At 34.4% G+C, this 20,102-nt stretch overlaps 4 protein-coding genes across 6 annotated transcripts; 2 read left to right on the plus strand and 2 right to left on the minus strand.

Moving 5' to 3' along the window:
• Positions 1-8: 8 nt before the first annotated feature.
• unc79 (UNC-79 domain-containing protein) lies at positions 9-13,805 on the minus strand. The gene is given in 49 exon segments (XM_065345916.1): positions 9-251; positions 327-449; positions 531-671; positions 1,049-1,277; positions 1,349-1,521; positions 1,591-1,761; positions 1,837-1,953; positions 2,036-2,146; positions 2,215-2,454; positions 2,525-2,619; positions 2,698-2,852; positions 2,933-3,073; positions 3,149-3,265; positions 3,351-3,444; positions 3,525-3,609; positions 3,681-3,784; positions 3,861-4,028; positions 4,106-4,180; positions 4,251-4,384; positions 4,483-4,541; positions 4,621-4,719; positions 4,787-4,874; positions 4,943-5,090; positions 5,280-5,427; positions 5,523-5,754; positions 5,904-6,025; positions 7,512-7,801; positions 7,885-8,073; positions 8,146-8,347; positions 8,422-8,603; positions 8,701-8,858; positions 8,947-9,095; positions 9,166-9,405; positions 9,768-9,875; positions 9,964-10,185; positions 10,261-10,412; positions 10,484-10,628; positions 10,708-10,834; positions 10,911-11,087; positions 11,157-11,298; positions 11,368-11,624; positions 11,709-11,923; positions 12,007-12,239; positions 12,319-12,501; positions 12,587-12,691; positions 12,779-12,949; positions 13,030-13,191; positions 13,314-13,433; positions 13,542-13,805. Coding segments are annotated over 49 exon segments (7,503 nt in total). The 5' UTR covers positions 13,564-13,805; the 3' UTR covers positions 9-68.
• LOC135832574 (UPF0235 protein C15orf40 homolog) lies at positions 7,044-16,895 on the plus strand. 3 transcript variants are annotated; one of them, XM_065345912.1, is made up of 5 exons: positions 7,044-7,284; positions 7,375-7,452; positions 16,365-16,466; positions 16,533-16,660; positions 16,737-16,895. In XM_065345912.1, exons 1-5 carry the CDS (start codon positions 7,254-7,256, stop codon positions 16,830-16,832), a joined length of 435 nt encoding a protein of 144 aa, XP_065201984.1. In that variant the 5' UTR covers positions 7,044-7,253; the 3' UTR covers positions 16,833-16,895. The 3 variants fall into 3 exon arrangements, with proteins under 3 accessions (XP_065201984.1, XP_065201983.1, XP_065201985.1); XM_065345913.1 differs by lacking the exons at positions 7,044-7,284; positions 7,375-7,452 and adding exons at positions 15,846-16,159; positions 16,237-16,295; XM_065345911.1 differs by lacking the exon at positions 7,044-7,284 and having other exon boundaries at positions 7,285-7,452.
• Positions 14,029-15,529, plus strand: Alg2 (alpha-1,3/1,6-mannosyltransferase Alg2). Its single transcript, XM_065345900.1, has one exon. The coding sequence runs from the start codon at positions 14,131-14,133 to the stop codon at positions 15,337-15,339; it is 1,209 nt and encodes a 402-aa protein (XP_065201972.1). The 5' UTR covers positions 14,029-14,130; the 3' UTR covers positions 15,340-15,529.
• Positions 16,896-16,965: 70 nt separating the features above from the next.
• kri (krishah) lies at positions 16,966-18,770 on the minus strand. The gene is made up of 6 exons (XM_065345904.1): positions 18,088-18,770; positions 17,964-18,006; positions 17,723-17,872; positions 17,495-17,639; positions 17,293-17,423; positions 16,966-17,220 (listed from the first exon to the last, which is right to left on the minus strand). Exons 1-6 carry the CDS (start codon positions 18,231-18,233, stop codon positions 17,146-17,148), a joined length of 690 nt encoding a protein of 229 aa, XP_065201976.1. The 5' UTR covers positions 18,234-18,770; the 3' UTR covers positions 16,966-17,145.
• Between the last annotated feature and the right edge of the window lie 1,332 nt (positions 18,771-20,102).

Here is a 20,102-nt window from a genome sequence, read left to right on the forward strand (position 1 = left end):
CTCGATCATTCCATAACATCATAATATATTTTAATAACTTCTAACATTCGAATATGTTAATTCAACAACTAGACTGCATAAAACTGGGTCGGTTGGGAAGCTTGTAGTTCTATAAGACCCATTCTAAATTGAACACGCTGTAACCACTTTAATAAAACTGAGCTTGACACGTGTGTATGTGCGATGGTAACACTCGAGGGAGGTGGATTATTTTGGCAATGTTGTAAACGCATCAGTAAATTTCCAGGGATCTGAAAATGATCAAAAATGAATATTTCTCGCAAGAAGATCCCTACGTATATAGTAATTCGTATTCAAAACTTTACCTGAGTATTATCTTCATTAAGAATAGGTCGCCAAATCGGTAGCAATTTATTTAACGACGGTGAACGACATTCCAATAGGGCTTCGATGACACTCACAAAATGCGAATTGACTTTTTCTGACATCTAAAAATTAAGTAATGAATAATTCGCTTCGTTGTATAAATCTGTAAGATGTTAATTGGTACTGAGAATGTTTGTACTAACGAATTTCGAGTGCGAAATCAATTTTAATATAGCCGGAGTCACTTTTCCCCAGAAATCAAATAGAATACTTTGAGTCAACGTATATGGCTCTGAGTTCGGTTTATGGCAAAATGAAACGTGTTCTAAATAGATAGTCCATAACTGTTTTGAAAAAATTAAATTAAAATTAAATTAAACACAGTTCAAGTGACATTTTTCTACGATTTTAGCGTACATTTTGCTAATAAAAAAAAGCATTATGCAGAAAACTAAAAAACTTATATGCTTTACCTGCTGTTCTTTATTGATACATTCGTAAAAAATTGCTTCAATTGATGAACAACAGATATCGAATTATTCGAAATAATATACGTAGTAAAGCACTACAGCGCTACATTTGAATAAACATGGCTTTTAAAAATGCGAATCCTTTAACAGTTTTAAAAGCTTTTATATGCTACACAGTACACACCTATTTTATTTTTTATGCAAAAAATTATAAATTGAGCTTTTTAAAAAATGAAAAGAAACTCGCTCACTTCACATAATACGAAACAATGAACCAACGCAGAATTATGAACCACACTAGTCTTGGCATGGTCCGGATATCCATTGAGCACAACTTGAACATGATCAGCGATATAACAAGAGACTTCTTGAGGAACTGACTGGCATAGTGATCCAGATGTGCAGTTATTAGTCAGAGTACCAATTAATAACCACGATAGTAATCGAATATGTCCCATACATTCGGCAAATTCTCTAATTCTGTAATTCGATTTCAATCTCAGTAGCCCATTTAGTTCTTTAAATAAATTTTTCATGTGCACTTGACTTACGTTTGTTGGGAAGCTGGTGTATTACACAGCCAAGGGAAATATCTAGCCAAAACCCTGTTATCTCTACTGGTTCCACGGGTCAGTTCTAAGGCTATATACTGCGAAATACCAGCTTTCAAAGTACCTCCTAGAGTATCTTCATTCAAACTGACCAAATTGCACTTGTAATTTGTCTGTTGAATGAAAAACGAGTCAAAACAGAGCTCATAATTCGCCTTAATTTACTTATGTGAAAAAATTACTTTTATTTTCGTCAAAGAATGGAAATCAAAGACAAAATCCAACGCATCGGTGAAATTTTGTCGCATCACTTCTGCTGCTCCTGTATTTAGGACCGGACCACATAAGTCGATCGTTTCGCCCATTAAAATCCCTTCTGCCGAGGTCGGCGCTGGAAGCATTCCTCCAATATCCTGAAATTTTATTTTGTTATTTAAAACACGTCGTCATTTGTCGTCGATCGAATCAAGAATTTGAAGAATACTTACTTGAAGTACGAAACTAATCAATGTTAAAATATTCGACTCCAATAAAACTGTTTTTGCCTTTAAAGCCTGCATAAGCTCAAATACGACAACTCGAGTCAACATTAGCTTATCGCGTTCCTGAATAAAATGTATACCAACATTATTTCTGTTTCCTGATGTCGTTATTATGAATGATCAACTTACATGTATTTGTACTTACTCTAGTGAACGCTCGATTACAATGAAAACATACTTCCAATAACATACGATAATTCAGTTTGAAATTTTCTATTCCGTAGCTCAATATTTTCGAAAATGGATCGAGTATACTCTAAAAAGAAAAATTATTTGATCGTCATTTTTTTGGTTTTTTGTTTTAAAAAGGAAATATTTTCTTACCTTGAACAGCACAATTCCAGGTATTCTCAAAACACACAAAATATTTTTGAAAAAGAATGAAAATCCTTCGAAATTGCTCATTATTAGTGACACCCGCCGGAAAAATATTTCCGCTTGAGTGATGAATGGTCCCCAGGCAACTGATATATTTTCCATGATTATGCATTCGATGTAACTCGCGACGTTATTTAAAATAATCGGAAGTCTGTCTAGAGGAAGAGTTTTCTTATTGTTCATGACCTGTCGAAAAAATTATTTTTTAATTTATTGATCCTCGAAATAGTATCATGTGCGGTAGAAAGAAGATTACTTCAAATAACATCATAAGTGGTGTAATTGGGCACAATTCTTTAAAATCAATTAAAGCTTGGACCACGTTTTTGAAAAAGTTTACTCCAGAACACTCTGTAATGAAATTAAGTCGTCAATTTTTTCAACATGATTTTTTGAAATATCCAATAAAAATAATCCAAATCAGATCACCTCGAACAGGAGTACGAAACATCTGAATAAAAACTCCATTAGGGATCAACTGTTGGAAAATAACTTTAAGAAATTGTCTGGCAACTCGACCAGAACTCCCGGGAAGATTAATACTGCTTTCAACCTGCCACGAATACATAGGAATCGCGCTCAATCTACACAAAACATCCGTTGTAATTATATGTAGTTCAAAAGCTCAGATGATTAAGTACTTTTTGAAAAAAATGGGTTTTACTTTGCAATGATTGAGAGTATTTGGTCTAATATAGGCGCAGCTAAGGCAGGTTCTCGATGCACAAATGTCCCAATTACTATTATACATAAGCCGATTTCGTCGTCATTGTACTCTTCTTTTATCATACCGCATTCGCTACATCTGAAAATACGAACAATTTAATGCAGGTAGGTAACTCGATTTTTAGCAATAAAAAAAGTCAGTCAAGTGATTAACCTTTCAGATGTACAATCTTCCCCAACTCTATACAAACTCTGCTTTAAACTAGCTGAGGCGTGACAAGCTTGCTCCAATCCTGGTTCGATTACACTTCCTCTTTGTAAAGATCCACTCCTGAAATTGAAAAGTTGTCAAGTTGATAGTGCATTTTGAAAAATATCAAAAACAATTAATCATTTAAAACTTGGCGACACGATACCAAAATCCATGATGCTGCATGTATTCCAATAATGCGTGAGGAGTGGTTGGAATGTTGGCGAATTTTTTCTTAGGGGGAATATCTTCGACTTTGACTGTAGGAGAAAAAGTATGAGTTTTATGCATTTTGTATTATATGTATTAGTACATAATTGAATTATACAAAAATTATTACGCATTATTTTCGTAAACACGTCATCCGAGGGAGATTCAAGAGCCACTTGTTTGATTAAATGCCTCGGGCTTATACTTCGACTTCTCTGTATTGAAGACAAAAAAAGTAAAAACCAAAATACAATTGATTTTTGGCACTAAATAAATTGAACTTTACCCCAGTTCCCTCCAGTTTGTCTAAGGTTGGAAATCTAGAAGTAGAAGTCGGATCAACATCGGAATCGGATTTTGCACGTTTATCTTCACCTTTTTTATCCTTGACTGTTGAAGATTTTTTATAAGTAAATCATAAATCGATCTTTATATGTAAGTACATACATATTTACAACTAGGTTACCTTGCAATGATAAAATAGGCATATTGACTAAATTTAATTCATCGCAAACTCTTGGAGAGGATTTTCCAACAGGTAGTAATCTTTCCGGTACTGGTAGTGACAATTCTTTGGAGTTCATTAGTTCAAGAGTACTAGCTGTCCATCTTCTGTAACCGCTGTATTCCTTTTCTGTGAGGTACATATTTTCAAATTTTGAAAATTGAAAATTATGACGATTTTTAAAACAAATTTATGTGTATAAGTACCTTCGGAATGGATGTCCATTTTAGAGAGGGGAGATTCGGGAGAACCGTATATACTTTTTGTGTCCCTCGGATCGCCTGAATTGAAAAAATATTTGTATCAACTTTGATCCGAAATGAGCGAAAGTTCAAATCATTTTTTCATTACCATTGCTTTGCCTATCGCTGTCAGAAGTTTTCGGCGATGTACAACTAGGAGGTGAGATTACTTCCTTTCTAGATTTTTCAACGTTGTATTCGCAATGCGCATTATAGGTAACTGCTCCTTCTTCTGAATCAGATCTATCAATAAAATTCATTTTCAATCGGTAAAAAATAAAGAAGACTTTTATATTATAGAACTATATATCGTCGAAAAGAATGCCTGAAAGGAAACTTACTTTTGCAAAGATTTTAGAACTGTCATTGAAATAGACTGAGACGTTGTTGGCTTCACATCCTATAATGAAAATGCAGGATTAAAAATTCTACCAATTAATCAATTACTACTATAGCAATTTTTTCTTTGTCTCACATACTTGATTATCTTCGCTGCCAAGATACCAAATTGGCTTCTTGAAATGACTATTTCTGAAGATATTATCCGACGTGGTAGCACCAGCTTCTTCAAAGGAACCCTAAAAACCATACTTACTGTTAATTCAATGTACAATTTTTTTTTACCAAAATCGCTGAAGCAATTACCTGCGTACTATCAGGAGCCGTACTATCGGACTTATAACGCTCAGTTACGTGTGGATAATTAATTCCTGTATCTTCGACTTCCAATGAACTACAAAATAGTGATATTGTCACATCGAGGAAATGAACATCTCCATAAAGAATATACTTAATAATTACCCTGTAAGTCCATTTTTCCCGCATACTGGCGTCTCTTCTTCCCAATGCGTTTCCATGCTGGTTGCAGATTTTTTGCCTCGAAAAGTATGCGTTAAATTTCCAGGAGACTGTGGAGGAGTTTCTCCGCCAATTGAGCGCTGACTTAGATCTGGAATGTAAGTAATCGATGAGTATAAACTTTTTCCAACTTGAAAATAAGTTGCACAAATGCACATCACAGGTTACACTTTACCTGGGTACCATTTGTTTCGCCGCGGCGAAACGTCCGCGGCGAAACGTCCGCGGCGAAACGTCCGCGGCGAAACGTCCGCGGCGAAACAAACAGTTCCCACTTTACCTCTGGAATGAGAAGGTTGTGAGGGCGCCGACATGATTACCGTTGGAGGAATCCTGTGACATACATGGTACTGGGCGTTCAGAGTATTTAAGACAATTTTAATGAGATTCATTACTTGATTACTCAGCGGCGCTTTTTTGTAATTATACTGAAAGATAGATAGGTAAGGTACCGAGCTTTTGAGATTTTCAATTGCTTTGTAAATGCCTAAATGGAATTTCAAACAAAGATTGAGTAACCTACTTTATACAAGAAGACAAAAACAGCCATGATCCAGCACCGCCTAATATGAGGTTCTAAATTCCATAACGAATACGTCGGCTGACTTTGCAAATCCAACATTGCACTGTGAGGTGAACTAGGACAGTATTGAAGGAGTAATAGAGTCGTTGGAACTATCATTTCTCCTATTTTGAAATTTTGATCCAACAACTGAGGAAGATTTGATAGAAATGCGTTGAATACGGCGGAGCTCCTATAAATTAAATGATACGGATTTATTTCAACGATAAATTCAAGATAAATTTAATCATTTCAATGTTTTTAAAAGTAGTTTTAAAAATTTCAGAATTATTCCGAAATTTTCAATAGGGCGGGTTTATTTTTTTTTTGAATTTTTCTTACCTCAAAACTTGAGGTGCGACATGAAAACTTCTTTCGCTGGAGTTATATCCTAACAGTAGATATAAATGTCTTAATACAATATTTTGAATTCGAGAGAGGTATTTTTCGTCACTAGGTGCAACCTGAAACAAATTTTTGAAAGAAGTGAAAAAAATCAAACAGTAATAGGTAGGTAATCGATAATGGAGGAGGGGCGTGTGGAAGGGCGAAACGAGAAATAACAGCTAATGAAACAAAATTATCACTATTTTGAGTGAAAATTAAGTACTGAATTAGAAATCATTTTTCGGAATATATGTACATGGTATATTCTAATTTATCGATCAGCAACTCAAATTTTGGAGCTTGCTTGGCCTCTGCACTATAAACGACTGAATCAATTTTTGGAGCTAGCAATAGGATGACCTCTAAATCACGAAAATTCAAATCAATTTTTGGAGTTTGCATGGCCATGGCCTCCAAATTGCAAGATTTCAATTTAAATTTTGGAGCTTTTGGAAGCCAGACAAGCAGACAGACGAGACAATACAGACGACCTTGGGAAGCCAGACAGGCACGCAGACAGCTTTCAGATACCAGACGTGTGGGTCAATGAACTTGAGGGACACTGGGACAGATAGTCTTGTCAGACAGATACGCAGAAAACCTTGAGAGGCCGCTCAGGGAGACGGACGAACTTGATCGGATCTGGTTTCTCAAGGTCATCGACTAACCCGTTTGGCCTCTCAAGGTCGTGTGTTTTGATTTTTGGAGCTTTCATGCATGGCCTTCACACCATGAAAAAGCAAATCAATTTTAGGAGTTTGGATTCCCTTCAAAACTCAAGTTACAGAATTCAAAATCGATTTTTGGGGTTTGCATGGCTCCAAGTTACGAAATTTTAATGTCTAGGTACATATTTTTAATATGTACATTCGAGTGTCTTCGTTCCCAGATTTGTCAAAATGATGAAAATAGGTAACTGGTAGTCGATACTCATTTTTATTTATATGCAGGTACATACAATCATATGTGTATTAATTTCAATGGCGTTCAACAAAACTTATCAATACATCTTGATAGGTTTCCTCTTCGTAAATTGAAATGCAATAAAAGTGATGAGATCTAGCTGATAACTAAGAATACTGTATATCATCATCACTTCTATCGATTTCTATAGCTGATCCCGTGCCAACTGTTGAAATGAAATTCTTCGCATGTAGTAGGTCTAGGTACCGTATATTCTTTTTTAACCGCAATTTTTAGAAATGTTTTTTACCTCAAATGGATCATTAAATTGATTGAAGAAAAAATTAAATTTACAAGATTATAAGTACGCAGTTCATAAAAAGTGTTTTGAAAAACACTCAGATGAATTTCAGATTATTTTACATATTTCTAGGTCAGTATTATCAAGTTATGTACGAGCCTAAAGTCATTGTATTGTATCGAAGATGCCTTTTAAAAAAAATCATTTCGTGTTATTTTGAAGGACTGAATTTTCTCTTAGAAACGACAGTGATTACCTGTAAGAAGTTTAACCCCCCGAAGCCTTCGAAAATACCCTCTGGTAAGTGAGAAATTATATTTAAACGTTTTGTTAAGAGCAAGTACTAATTTATTCGATACCTGATCCGATCTCGAAAGAAACTGCATAAATAAGAAAACCAGTAGGTGGGTCGTTTCACGGTCACTTTCTTCTAAAGCAATAATTCTATGCAAAGTTGCGTAGACGTTGCTTTCTTCATTATTCGCATATTGCTGATTATATGCCTCTGCAAAATCAAATACAGCGATAAAATCACATTTATATCCAAACTCCGCTGATATTTTTTAAAAATACCCACCTAACCCGAATCGGGAACTTTTTCTTTTTAAAACTGGAGCAGAAAACTGACGATTATAAACTTTATCTTTTTCTGCAATAAAAATAAATTTTCAAAGTTGCAAAAGTTACAATGTAAGTACCTACATACACTCTAGTAATTCAATTTTTCACTACCTAACTTGCTATCCTGTCTGGATAGCATGGATGCTGGTGCTGACATCGTTCTTTTATACGGCCATTTTGTGCCAAAACTTGCACTAAGCGTTTTGACCAAGCTTGAATCCGACGTTTGAGACAGTGCCTCTTGAGCTCTTTGTAATTTTTTCACAAATGATTCATTTGTTTGATCGCAGTCTTTTAAATCTGTTGAGTATGTCACGTTCTTTGTTAATTATAGACTTTTTCAAATAAAATTAGAAAATGAATGTTTCCAACCTTTAAAATGCGGAATATCTCCAGTTTTTTCCAAATGCAGCTGAGCTTCTATGAATAAGGTATCGAAACGATTCAAGAAAAATTCCCAACTAAGAATTTTTCGATCACTTAAGGAATTATGTAATTGATAAAGCGACTGTAGAACCATAGGTCTATCAACTATGACACAATCAAATTGTGTTTCTAGGCACAGACACAATGACTGGAAATAGAAAAATTATTCGAATCAATACCTTGTATAAAAAGTGTCCTTTTACATTAATTTCACTTACTTACCTTCATAGCGTAATCGTGTATAGTGCCCAAATAAATAGTGGCGCGTTGGGCGACTAATTCATTATAATCATCCATGCTCGATATTAAATAACAAAATGCATTCGTCAGCACTGCTTGAAGATGATAATTATTCCTCAACGGAGTAGTCTCCATAAATCTTGCCATGACTGTTACTCTTTCCACTGAATTAAAAACATACGCGAGTAATTTAGAAATTTCTTATTAATGAGAGATTCTTACGAAGTACGTATACGTATAGGTAGGTAGCTAGGAACCTACCCGCAACAAAACGAACTCGCCAATCTGAGCTGTGAAATTCTTCTTGTAAAATTTTCCAAAACACATCTGATCCTGAGGGCAATGTGACACAATGCAGCAAAATCGGCACGCATACTTCGCAAATATGTGAATTTTCGGCATTGCATAATTCCCACATACTGAAACAGTCGCGGATACATAATTAACCATGTTATCGATTTTGGCTCTTTTTCTCATTTTTTTAAAAGACAGTTGAATATGGATTACTTTTTAATGATTAAATTTTCCTGGCACCATATAATAAAACGCTCATTATCTTTCACAGATTTTGTTAAAATATCGCCGTGTAAAATGAATAAGTAAAGAGATCGTAAAACGAAGTACAATATATTGGGATTTTCAACCCTGGCAGATTCCTATACAAAAAGAAAAAATAATTTGAAACCTGTGTTTCACAATGAAAAATTAACATTTCAATTTTGGTACCTTCAGCAAAAAATGTAGATATTGCAGTTGAGGGGGTAAATCTTCCAGAGAAAAACGAAATTTTTCTACAGAATCAATTTCATGGTAGATACTCGGACGTGAAACTCTCGAAGAACCGCCTATTTCCGAATCTGGTAATGTAACAGCTCGAGCCATATTGGGAACTTTTTCAGTTAGCATGATAGGAGCTAAGTCAAGCTGTTCTACAACCGTTTCAACTGTCGCCGTCATTATTTGCAACTATTTGATGAAAAAAAAAACATAATTATCACAAGAAAAATCGAGTAGGTACCTACTTATTCTTTTCTAATAAGAAATTTTAAATCAGGCATATGTTTTTTTTTGTTTGGAAATACGTGCAAATAATAAACGAGAAGTATGAAATTTAAAAAAATCTTTCATAATATCAAGAATCTATCGCAATTTTTTCAAGCTATTGAAAGTCAAACACGATATTGTAAAAGTATATCAATGTTGTTTAAGATATTAATGAGAGTCGTGTAAATTTCGGACAGGCCTCGAATCCAAAAAAACATAGGCCTAATATCCATGTCAAAAATTCACATGAACGTATAAGCAAAATTTTAACACTGAAAACGTACAGTATTTATTTCCATAAATGGTGAATTGAGCGAATCTCCTTTTTGTTCTTTTTTATCGCTATCTGGTGGACTATTTTTCGATTCATCTGATGATTCTTCTAAAGGAGGCTAAAAATAACGAATAGACAACGTGCAAATTATACTCGTACTTATACATTCAAAAAATTCTCAAATTTGAAATGAACATTCAACTTACATCAGGAGGATGCGCCAGAGTCTCCGGACAAACGTACTCTACTAGACATAAAGCCAGCTGGTGCCAAACGATGCAACATTCGCACAATATGCAATCTTGTTGCGGTGTACATTCATGATTCATGAACCACGACGCTGAAGACGTTTTAAGCAACAATCTCGCAATATCTTGAGCCATCACAGAGTGTACTCCGATGAAACGTTCAATATTATGCAACTCCATCTGAAAGTTGGGATGATACGATAGAAAGATACTGAGGAGAGAGTATTTTGAAAAGTTCTCGAAAAGAATACGGACTTGTTTTAATACAACATCCAACATTAGCACGCAGCATTGTAATTTTAATTCGTTCTCGTTGTAAAAATCGCTACAAACGTTTCTCCTGGGTTTTTTTCCTTCATCATCAGAAAGACCCACTGCTATTTCTTCGTAAAAATCGACAACAGGTGCTGAAAATATATTTTTTTAATACAAAATTTTTAAAATCAGATTAATTTTTAAAAATTACAAAATCTCTCACATATGCTATTTCTTGGTTGAAAATTCACAGGGGCCAAAAATTCATTATATTCATGAGCGTCTGCTTCCGTTAGACTATTGATACCTTCTTCAAAAAAAGAAAATAACATGTGTATCGGTAATGTTATGTCGAGCAGAGTTAGAATCTGAAATATTGAATTTATTAAAACTTGAATTTATTTAAACTTGAATTCATTTGATAGTGGCATTTTTTTTCAAAATTACTTGTAACCAAGACAACGCTTGAGCTTGAACTTTATCAGATGTCTTTTTGAATCTCACTGATATAAAATGGTACATTTTTTTTGCATCAAGATTTGTGATTGTGCATTGGTTAATATCCAACATTTTACTGAAAAATAATATCCATATCCACTAAATGCTTATTCATAATTAGTTTGAAATGGTGAAAATTTTACGATACCTACCTAATGGCCATTTTCAATTCGCTCAATTCTTTTTCAGAAACATCGTGAACAATTGCTTCCAGCCAATGAGGCATTATTAAATCCCAAACTTCTTGAGTGATTAAATTATATTGCGTCAAACAATATATTTTATTGAGTCCATTTTTCAAATGAGCCGTTCGTGGTACCATCATTTCCCTGAAAATGAACATAAAATTGTCACGCTCGCGCTGGTTCAAATAAAAACTTGAAAATTTCAATACCTACCAATGTCCCCCAACTCTCGCATAATTCGGAGGATGCGGTAAGAGACACGAAACGTAGGTGGAGAAATGCATATTATGAATTTCCAACAATTTTTTACTAATCGTAAATTTTTTCAAATTTTCCAACGAATATTCTTCTTGATCTGCAATAAAAGACGTCAACATTATAATTCATAAAATATAAATAAACCAAACGAAAACAAATTACGTACTGTCAAATGTATACGCCGTAATTCGAAACCAATTGAACAAAATGGATAGTATTCGACCAACAACTTCTGGAGGGGACTCTTGAGTAGGCATACACAATCCTACCAAAAGTAAAGCACCGAATCTGCCCATTAATTGTCTTTCTTCTGGAAGTATAGAACTTGATTCACTGATGACATTGAACGCAGCAGCTTTCGCCTGAATATCCGTCATATCTCGGGGAATTTCTGGAGTAACTGGACGAGCTTCTTTTAAAAGACTGTAAAAGTACAAATGAGAATGTCAAATTTTCAGGTGTCAATGTATACCTACATACAAAAATGCTCAGTATTTCTACTCTTACCTCACAGCCGCATCTATCAAATATGTTCGCATGACTGGATCCATATCCCAAGCCTGGCACAGCTTTGTATGAAAAATATGGTCGTAACCCCGAAGATTATTATGTCGTGAATTATGACACGATTGGCAATATCTAATCGGACGATTTTGATTATAACTTGCGCATTCCATTGAGAAACAAATAGAGACGACGCTCTTTTCGACCCCTCTGCAATTCTGAACAAAAAACACCATTTAAGTAAGTAGGTATCAAAATCATACACTCAACCAACGTAAAATGGGCAATTCAAATTATTTACTTTATAATCGCAAGAATTGGAAGCTTGGTGAACAGGTAGTAGCACATCGTGAAAATCTTGATTCGGGTGCTCCCGATGAATTTCATTTGCGCATTCAACGCATAGATAAAGTGGAGGAGGGGTACCATTCGAATATTTAATGGTGAGTAAGATATTGTTGCAAATTTTTGATACATTATTAGTTCCACCGCTGGGGCAATTCTTACACTGGCATGCGTATGTGATCATTTCAGCTACGAATTAATTTATATTGGTGAAAAAGTGTCTTTTCTAATATATAAACTTGACGATAGGTATTGGTAGACAGTTTACTTATTTCTGCTGGAGCGGCTCTTCTTTCGAATAAAGCTGTATTAAAAGAGGGCCAATAATAAAATAGAAGTTTGCTGGCAGAAACTTTCGTATAGGAGGGTCCATAAGCGATTATATTCAAAATATCTTTCGCAACATTTGATTTTAAAGCCATCAGGGATTCCAATAAATGACAATGATGAGCTATTGAACAAAAAACAGTACATCAACAGTAAAACAGGAAAACTTTTTTGATATGATAGTTACTTGTTTTTTGAAAACTTTTTACCATTGACGTTGGAACTTTGACAAAGTTCTTCTGAATATTGTAAAACTGCCATTAAAATCGAAGGAACTGACAACGCGATACAGCTATCTTCACTACTTTTGGACGCTGCAATATGTAGTTACCGTAAACTTTAGGTCGACAAAAAAATCACAAAGAAACTGAAGGCTGGTTAAAGTAGGTTAAAGTACTTACGGACTGTAAATGGAAGAATATGATAAATTAAGTAGTTCATAATATCCTTATGCATTTCGACAGGGAATGCCGTGAGCGAAGACGCAGCTAAATAGGGCAGTAAACTCAAAAGGTCTCGTTCCAAGAATGGTATCAGGAATATTAATGTACAAAACACCGACTGAGCGAATTCTATCATTTTAAATTTGAAAAAGATTACGTCTTTGTACGTATGTATTTGTATCTTGTCTAAAAATTCACCAAGTGGTTACCTTGTAATCCAGTGTGAATTATAGCACCGTCATCGATCAGTAGAACAAGAGCGTTGTATAAACCTTTATAATCCATAGCCGGGAAGAGGGAAAGTCTTGAAGTATCTTTTTCTAGGTGCTTTGTCATCTCTAATACGTCGGTAGGCATATCCTTGAGAACAACTGTAATTCACATAAAAGTTAGGTACTTATCCATCTACATTATGGTTATGGATACCTATTCGTGATTTACTCATATTATCCTCCACGTAGCATATAAATTCAATATTCAAAAGAATAAATACCTTGGAGAGATTGTTTCAAAGAAGACAGAGTATTCACAATGTCATAGCCAGTCGGTAATGGGACAGTCCCATTTAGTAAACGAGAATGGTACTCTTGAAGAGTTTTTATTTTTGCAGCAACTGAAACATATGCCAATTCATGAAACATTTGAAAAATAGGAGTTAAACAACATGCAATTACACTCTTGAACACCCTTTTTTTTTACAGAAAAAAATAAGAAAACTTACATGTAGCTGCTGTGGTATACATTTTTGAATAATGTAAAAATCAATGTCGATCTGTCGTTTTCCTTCTCTCTATTGGCATAATTTTCCAGTCACGGAAAACTTTCCGTTCAATCACATTTTAGCTTTCACCTACCTCCTGAATGAAAAACTCAAGAATAAACTCACTACATTATGAAAAGATGTGTAATGTGTATTGTGTATCTAGTAATCAATTTCCGATTCGGTTCACAATATTTCGCATTTATTTTCGAATGAACTTTCGCGCTTGTTCAATATTTCCATCAGTTTTCTCACTTGAACTGCTCAAAATTAAAAAAATTTCGAATTCAACATTTTGGCTGCATTGAATTAACACATCATTGAATATGCGGCACCTACAGGTGAATTTAAACACTAATGAACTGACGGGACTTGTTTAATCAGTTTAATCCAGATCCAGGCTAGATATGCTAACCTTGGTTGGTCATTGATTGCTGATAAGAAAAATCAGAAAAATTAGACTCGGTAAAAGGTCTTGTGTTTTGTATATTTTGAATATCTCCTACGTTTTATTGTATAAAAAATAATTTATGCAATTGTGTAATGAGTGATGGTGTGTATTACCTTCATACATCCAGATTTAGGCATCGGCGGTGCGGAACGATTAATTGTTGATGCTGCTGTCGCATTGAAGAAGAATCGTCATGATGTTCATATCATCACAGCTCATCATGACTCGTCTCATTGCTTTCCAGAAACTACAAATGGATTTCTACCGGTAACTGTGGTCGGAGACTGGCTCCCTAGAAGTGTATTCGGTAGATTTTGTGCTTTATGCGCATATATCCGTATGTTATATGCAGCTCTATATTTGATATTCTTCAGCGATATAAAGACTGACATCGCAATCTGTGATCAAGTATCGGCATGTATTCCAGTGCTTCATTTCAAGATTAAAACTGTGATATTTTATTGCCATTTTCCGGATTTACTCCAAAGTAAACCTGGATCTTCGTTGAAAACGTTATATCGGGCTCCGTTGAATTGGATTGAAGAGGTCACTACTGGACTTTCTGATGTTATCTTGGTAAATAGTGAATTTACCAGATCAACGTTCAAAAACACGTTCAAGACCATCCAAACGATACCGAAAATTTTATACCCATCAGTCAACACAAAATTTCTCGATGAAATAGATAATAATTCCGTCGTTGATTTATCTGAATTAGGGATTATCAAATCTGAGTACTTTTTGTCGATTAATCGATATGAACGGAAGAAAAATCTGAATCTAGCGATAGAAGCATTCGCTCAGTTGAAACATAAGGTTTCTTCGGAGCAGTGGTCAAATTTTAAACTAGTCGTCACTGGAGGATATGACGTGTTGGTTCAAGAAAACATCGAGTACTTTGATGAACTGCGTAATTTGGCAGAAGAACTTGAAATTAGTCAAAAAGTTGTGTTTTTGAAATCTTCTTCAGATGCTGAGAAAATTATGCTGCTGAAAAACTGTAGAACTGTATTATATACTCCTTCCAACGAACATTTTGGGATTGTGCCTCTAGAAGCAATGTATTTTGGAAAACCCATCATCGCAGTTTGTAGTGGAGGTCCTCTAGAAACTGTGTTGAATAAAACTACTGGATTTTTATGCGCACCAAATGCTGAATCATTTGCAGACGCGATGCAGAAATATGTAATTGACGAAGAACTTGCTAATCAGATGGGACATGCTGCTAAAAAAAGATTTGAGGAAAATTTTTCTTTTGATAGTTTTTCGAATAAATTGAATGAAATAATTTTAGATCACATTTCTTGAAGCGAAACCAACTGAGTATGGTGAAATACCAACCTTTTCTTTTTCTCAATAAACGCGATCGCCGAGCTTAAAGGAAAACAACTGGATCGCTTAGAGGCTTGAGCAAATATTTTTAATTTCAATTTCTTTTATATTGAACCAATTCTTGTTTATTAAATTTTTTAAAATAATGAGTAATTTTTCAAATGTATTGTATTATTTATTTCATGTTTAATATTACAGTACAGTGTGCCATGTCTCTTGTCGATACTCCGAGTTTCAATTTTATGTTCCATTGAATTTCCGAGCGAAACGAAAAGAAAAATTGTTTTGAAATTTCTCAGTCAGTTTTAGCGAAATTCGAATTGATTTCTGCATCTTGCAAAGTTGCATGAAGTTTCAAAATTAATGAAATGAAATGACGCTTTCACTTCAATCGTCTTGAAGTGGATTCATCAGTACCGCTTATCATTGAAGATGTAATCTAATCGTCTATGAATCTATGATGAATTAATTATTTTGAAAATTGAGTTCAATACAATATTGCTGGGAATTGTTACTACCGGTACCGGTACACCAAAGCCATAAATAGAATTTCAATTTTCATGCAAAATGCAATGCTCAAATGGAGTTGAAAATTCCATTGTTATTTGCGTTCGATTTGATCTAAAATGTAAACAATAATAATCCCTTATCAGCGTCAGCGAGTATTTTTTTGATATTTTCGATTATTCACCGGAAAATGCAAAGCAAAATGTTTGAAAAAGTAAAAATATGACAAATAAGTAATACATTTGATGAATCGTATTGTTTTGAAGTACTCAATGCTGAGACGACTGAGGTATTTAATTTGCCATTATGGTAGCTAAGAATAGTAACACAGTGCGTTTTAAATCATGTACCTTATTCCTACTCTAGTACTTCATTAGTTATGCCTAAGAAGTCGTCAAGTAGTAAAAATATAAACGCGAAAACCGGTGAGTCTGAATTTTATGTGAATAATTGTGCCGCATTTTTATTCATACTTTCATGACTTTTGCTTACAGAACCAGAAACGAAACAGACTGGTTGCGTTTATAATGACAAGAAAGGCAATGTGATGATTCGGGTTATGGCAAAACCTGGCGCGAAAACTAATCAAATAACAGGTAAAATAATCCAGAGGTTTTATACTTTCAGTGTGTTTGCCATATTAACATTTGATTACCTCTCAGGACTCACGGAAGAAGGAGTAGGTGTGCAAATAAACGCACCGCCAGTTGATGGAGAAGCAAATTCTGAGTTGGTCAAGTTCATGTCAGGGATTTTGGATGTTCGTAAAAGCGCCGTCAGTTTGGATAAGGTACTTACTTAATCAATGAAATATTTCACATCGTACCTTGATAGTACCTTTTTCATATTATCATTTTTTTTGGTAGGGTGCAAAGTCACGACAGAAAACACTTCAAGTAACTTCCGGGGTGATTAGCGTCGATGAAGTAATGGAAAAATTGAAGAAAAGCTCCGATAAGTGATCTTATTTTGTTGAAATGTAAAAGGATTTTGTGCAATTAATAAAGTTGTGATATTGTGTCATATACGAATTCTTTTCAGTCATCAGTATAGTGGTGCTATGGAATATGTAATTTCACAGAGTAAAATAAACGATTTACATAATCTTTCTTTAATATATATAAAAGTATCACATATACAACACATATTTTATGCAAGTAAAAAAATACACAATTAAATGCACCACACAATATGAGCATATTAGAAAATAATCAGTAAGAAAATAAAATTCAATCAAATATCTCGTGTATAATTCTGCTAACTGAAATGACCAACCTAATCTGTACCGAAATACTTCTGTCCAAAATGATTGGGCGCGACAGCATGCAGTTCAGAAGTTAAAATAGTCAACTAAAATTCAAAACACCGAGAATTAATTTTCAAGAATCTAAAACTGAATTTACTCGAGATGGGTTTCCTTACTTTGGGATATACTGTTAAAAGACTCCGTACCGACGCTGGGGTGGAGAAAATATTCGACAAAATTATGTTATCTTCTTGAACGTTGTGTTCTTTCAAAACTGAGACCGCTGTCTTGGCTGTATTGCCAGTGCCTAGAAATATTTTCAGAAAGATACAGGAAATTGATATCGCCGAAGCCGGTGCAATGTTTTGATCTACGTACTCATAATGGGATACATGAGGAGGACTTTCCTTTCAGCTATATCAGGTGGGAATTTGGCATAAACCACCTTCGCTTCGTGCGTTTCAGCATCAGATTCTATCAATATTTTACCAATTCTAATCGATCTGCAACAATCCCGTAATCCCTAAACAAGTAAACAAATTCAAGATTTACATTAACAAGCTTCATTCATTTTCCATAGATAATTTCTGAAAATTTCAGCCTTACTTGTTCCATTACTTCTCCACTGCGAACAATACTGACACCGCAATTACCTCTCTGATATTTTAATCCGCTGTATATTTTACCAGTAGGAGTTGTGACAATTGATTCGGTAAATGGTAGTTGATTCAAGCTTTCTTCAATAACTAAACGGATCTGCAAACAGTGAAACGTAACAGAATTTTAAAGACCGTCATTATTGAATACATATACGAAGTTCAGTATGATCATCAGTGTATTATCTCACCAGTCTATCAGCATAAAATTTGAAATCACTTCTAGAGGTATTTCTGGAACATGAAAAAAACACAATGTTATATCTATCTATGTCAGCTCTACAGACGGACGGTAAATACATTCGAAACACTTACTTATCTCTCAAAATCGTCTGCAATTCTTTAACCTGATCATTCGTTGGCAATAACTTTAAATTAGGTCCATATTCATCAACATGTGTTTCGCACTTCTGCTTGATTAATTTGGGAGAACATCCGTTAATATTCGCCGTACTACCCATATGGTTGACTAGTGAAGTAATCAATCACACTAAAAAATTTCTTTTGATAAGTCACACTCTGAATATTAAAAATACCGAAAATCTAATCACGGCCACGCACGTTTGTCAAAGCGGTATTAAGAATTACAAAAGCACAATCGCAAGAACGAAATATTATTCAAAGATTACTTCTCATGAAAAGGTGTGTAACTTATTTTTACTTCAACACGAAACAGTGCTTTATGCCGTCACACACAACGTGATTAACTTAACTGAATGAGAGAGAAAGAGAAAAGAGAACGACGATGTGAGGTCATCGTGAATATTCTATACGCGCTTCCTTCTTCAACGTATCACGTAAATACGTTTGGAAAACAAAATAAAGCAAACTTTTCCAAAAAGCTTAGTGCGCAATTACACTTTTAGGTGTTGGCCGCTGGAAAAGTAAACGAAATTAAAATGCCACTACACTGTACGCATTTCAAATCAATATCTGTAGCGTCTCTGTAAACACGAAACGAGTAGTACAGAAAACAGAAAATATCGAAACATATACGTGGACCATGGAAAATTCAAAATTGTTTCATTTGTTGTATGATCACTTCGTCAACTTCGTGGCAGCTAACCCTGACTACGAGCTTTCAAAGTTTTAGAAAGGAAATTCTATAATGTAGGTATAGCATCAATTTCTACAAAAAATTGTTGACCAAAAACCAGAACAATTCTAGGCCCGAAATTGACAGGTATAGGTAGAGTCGGTAGAGGCAAGAGGTACAGAAGAAGAAAAACAAGTTTCAACATATTTTTTAATTTCAACTCCTGATTAGATTTAAGAGATAGGTAACAAGAGAAATTTGCTTCCGGGCTCGAGGCAGAAATATGTTGAGCGCACATTAGAAAAAATATACATCTAGAAAAAACATTTTCCAAGTGGCTCTGAAAAAAATGAAAATGAAAGGATGAATTATACCTAACAAAGAAAGATATTTTCCAAATGCTTTCAAAAAGCATTGTAGACTAATATTCACGAAAGTTTTCAAATTTTGCCTTTTGTCTTTGCCAGCTCTTTTCAGAGACGTTTATTTTCTCTCTTGTCCGGTCGGCAATATGTACTATCTAAATAAATTCCCTTCCCGTCCCAATACTTCAGGAACTTCATCCCCTCGTCGTCATCAATCGTCATCAATGTAGTGTGTATTTTTACATAATTTCCTGAGATAATTCACTGAAAGTGAAGTATGTGTAGTTGCTGTGGCACTTCTTTCTGAAAAACGATTTAAGTGTAGGCATGGTTTTACGTAATGATTATAGGGCTACAATATTCTTTACATATCGGAAAGTTTCCTTTACCTTCTTTCAGTCATCTTCCTTTTTTTTTTTTTTAGCGATTTAACCACGGAAAAGAAAAGAATCCATTTCAATTGTTTCGTTCAACAACGACTTCATCTAATGGTTAGGCTTAATTCAGATAACTGAAGTTATTTCAGGTTTAAAACCCTTTTCCTTTATTTTTATCCTTAATAATTGTTAATACCTAGGTATTATCTTTTTGTGATAAAGTTGTAAAAACTAAACCAAATAAATAAAAATTGATTGATTGAAAAAATTTGATTTTTGTACGCTTTCAGGGGCCGGAAAAAATTCGTTGATCGACGATGAAAAATTCCTTGATTTTAAAATATATGAAAGTTATTGTTATCAAACGTCACTCGCATATCATAAATACCAGTGTAAATGAAACAATGCATTATTTGAAGCAATATATTTCAATATACTCTCTAAATAAATACACAACTACAAAACAGAAGCAGTGCAACGTATAAAAATGAATTTAAAAAACTATGATCAATTAAAAAAGCATATTTAATGCGTACACTAAACGGTAAAAAA

The sequence above is a fragment of the Planococcus citri genome, chromosome 1, assembly GCF_950023065.1.
Source record: "Planococcus citri chromosome 1, ihPlaCitr1.1, whole genome shotgun sequence".
In the NCBI taxonomy this organism is placed as follows: Eukaryota; Metazoa; Arthropoda; class Insecta; order Hemiptera; family Pseudococcidae; genus Planococcus; species Planococcus citri.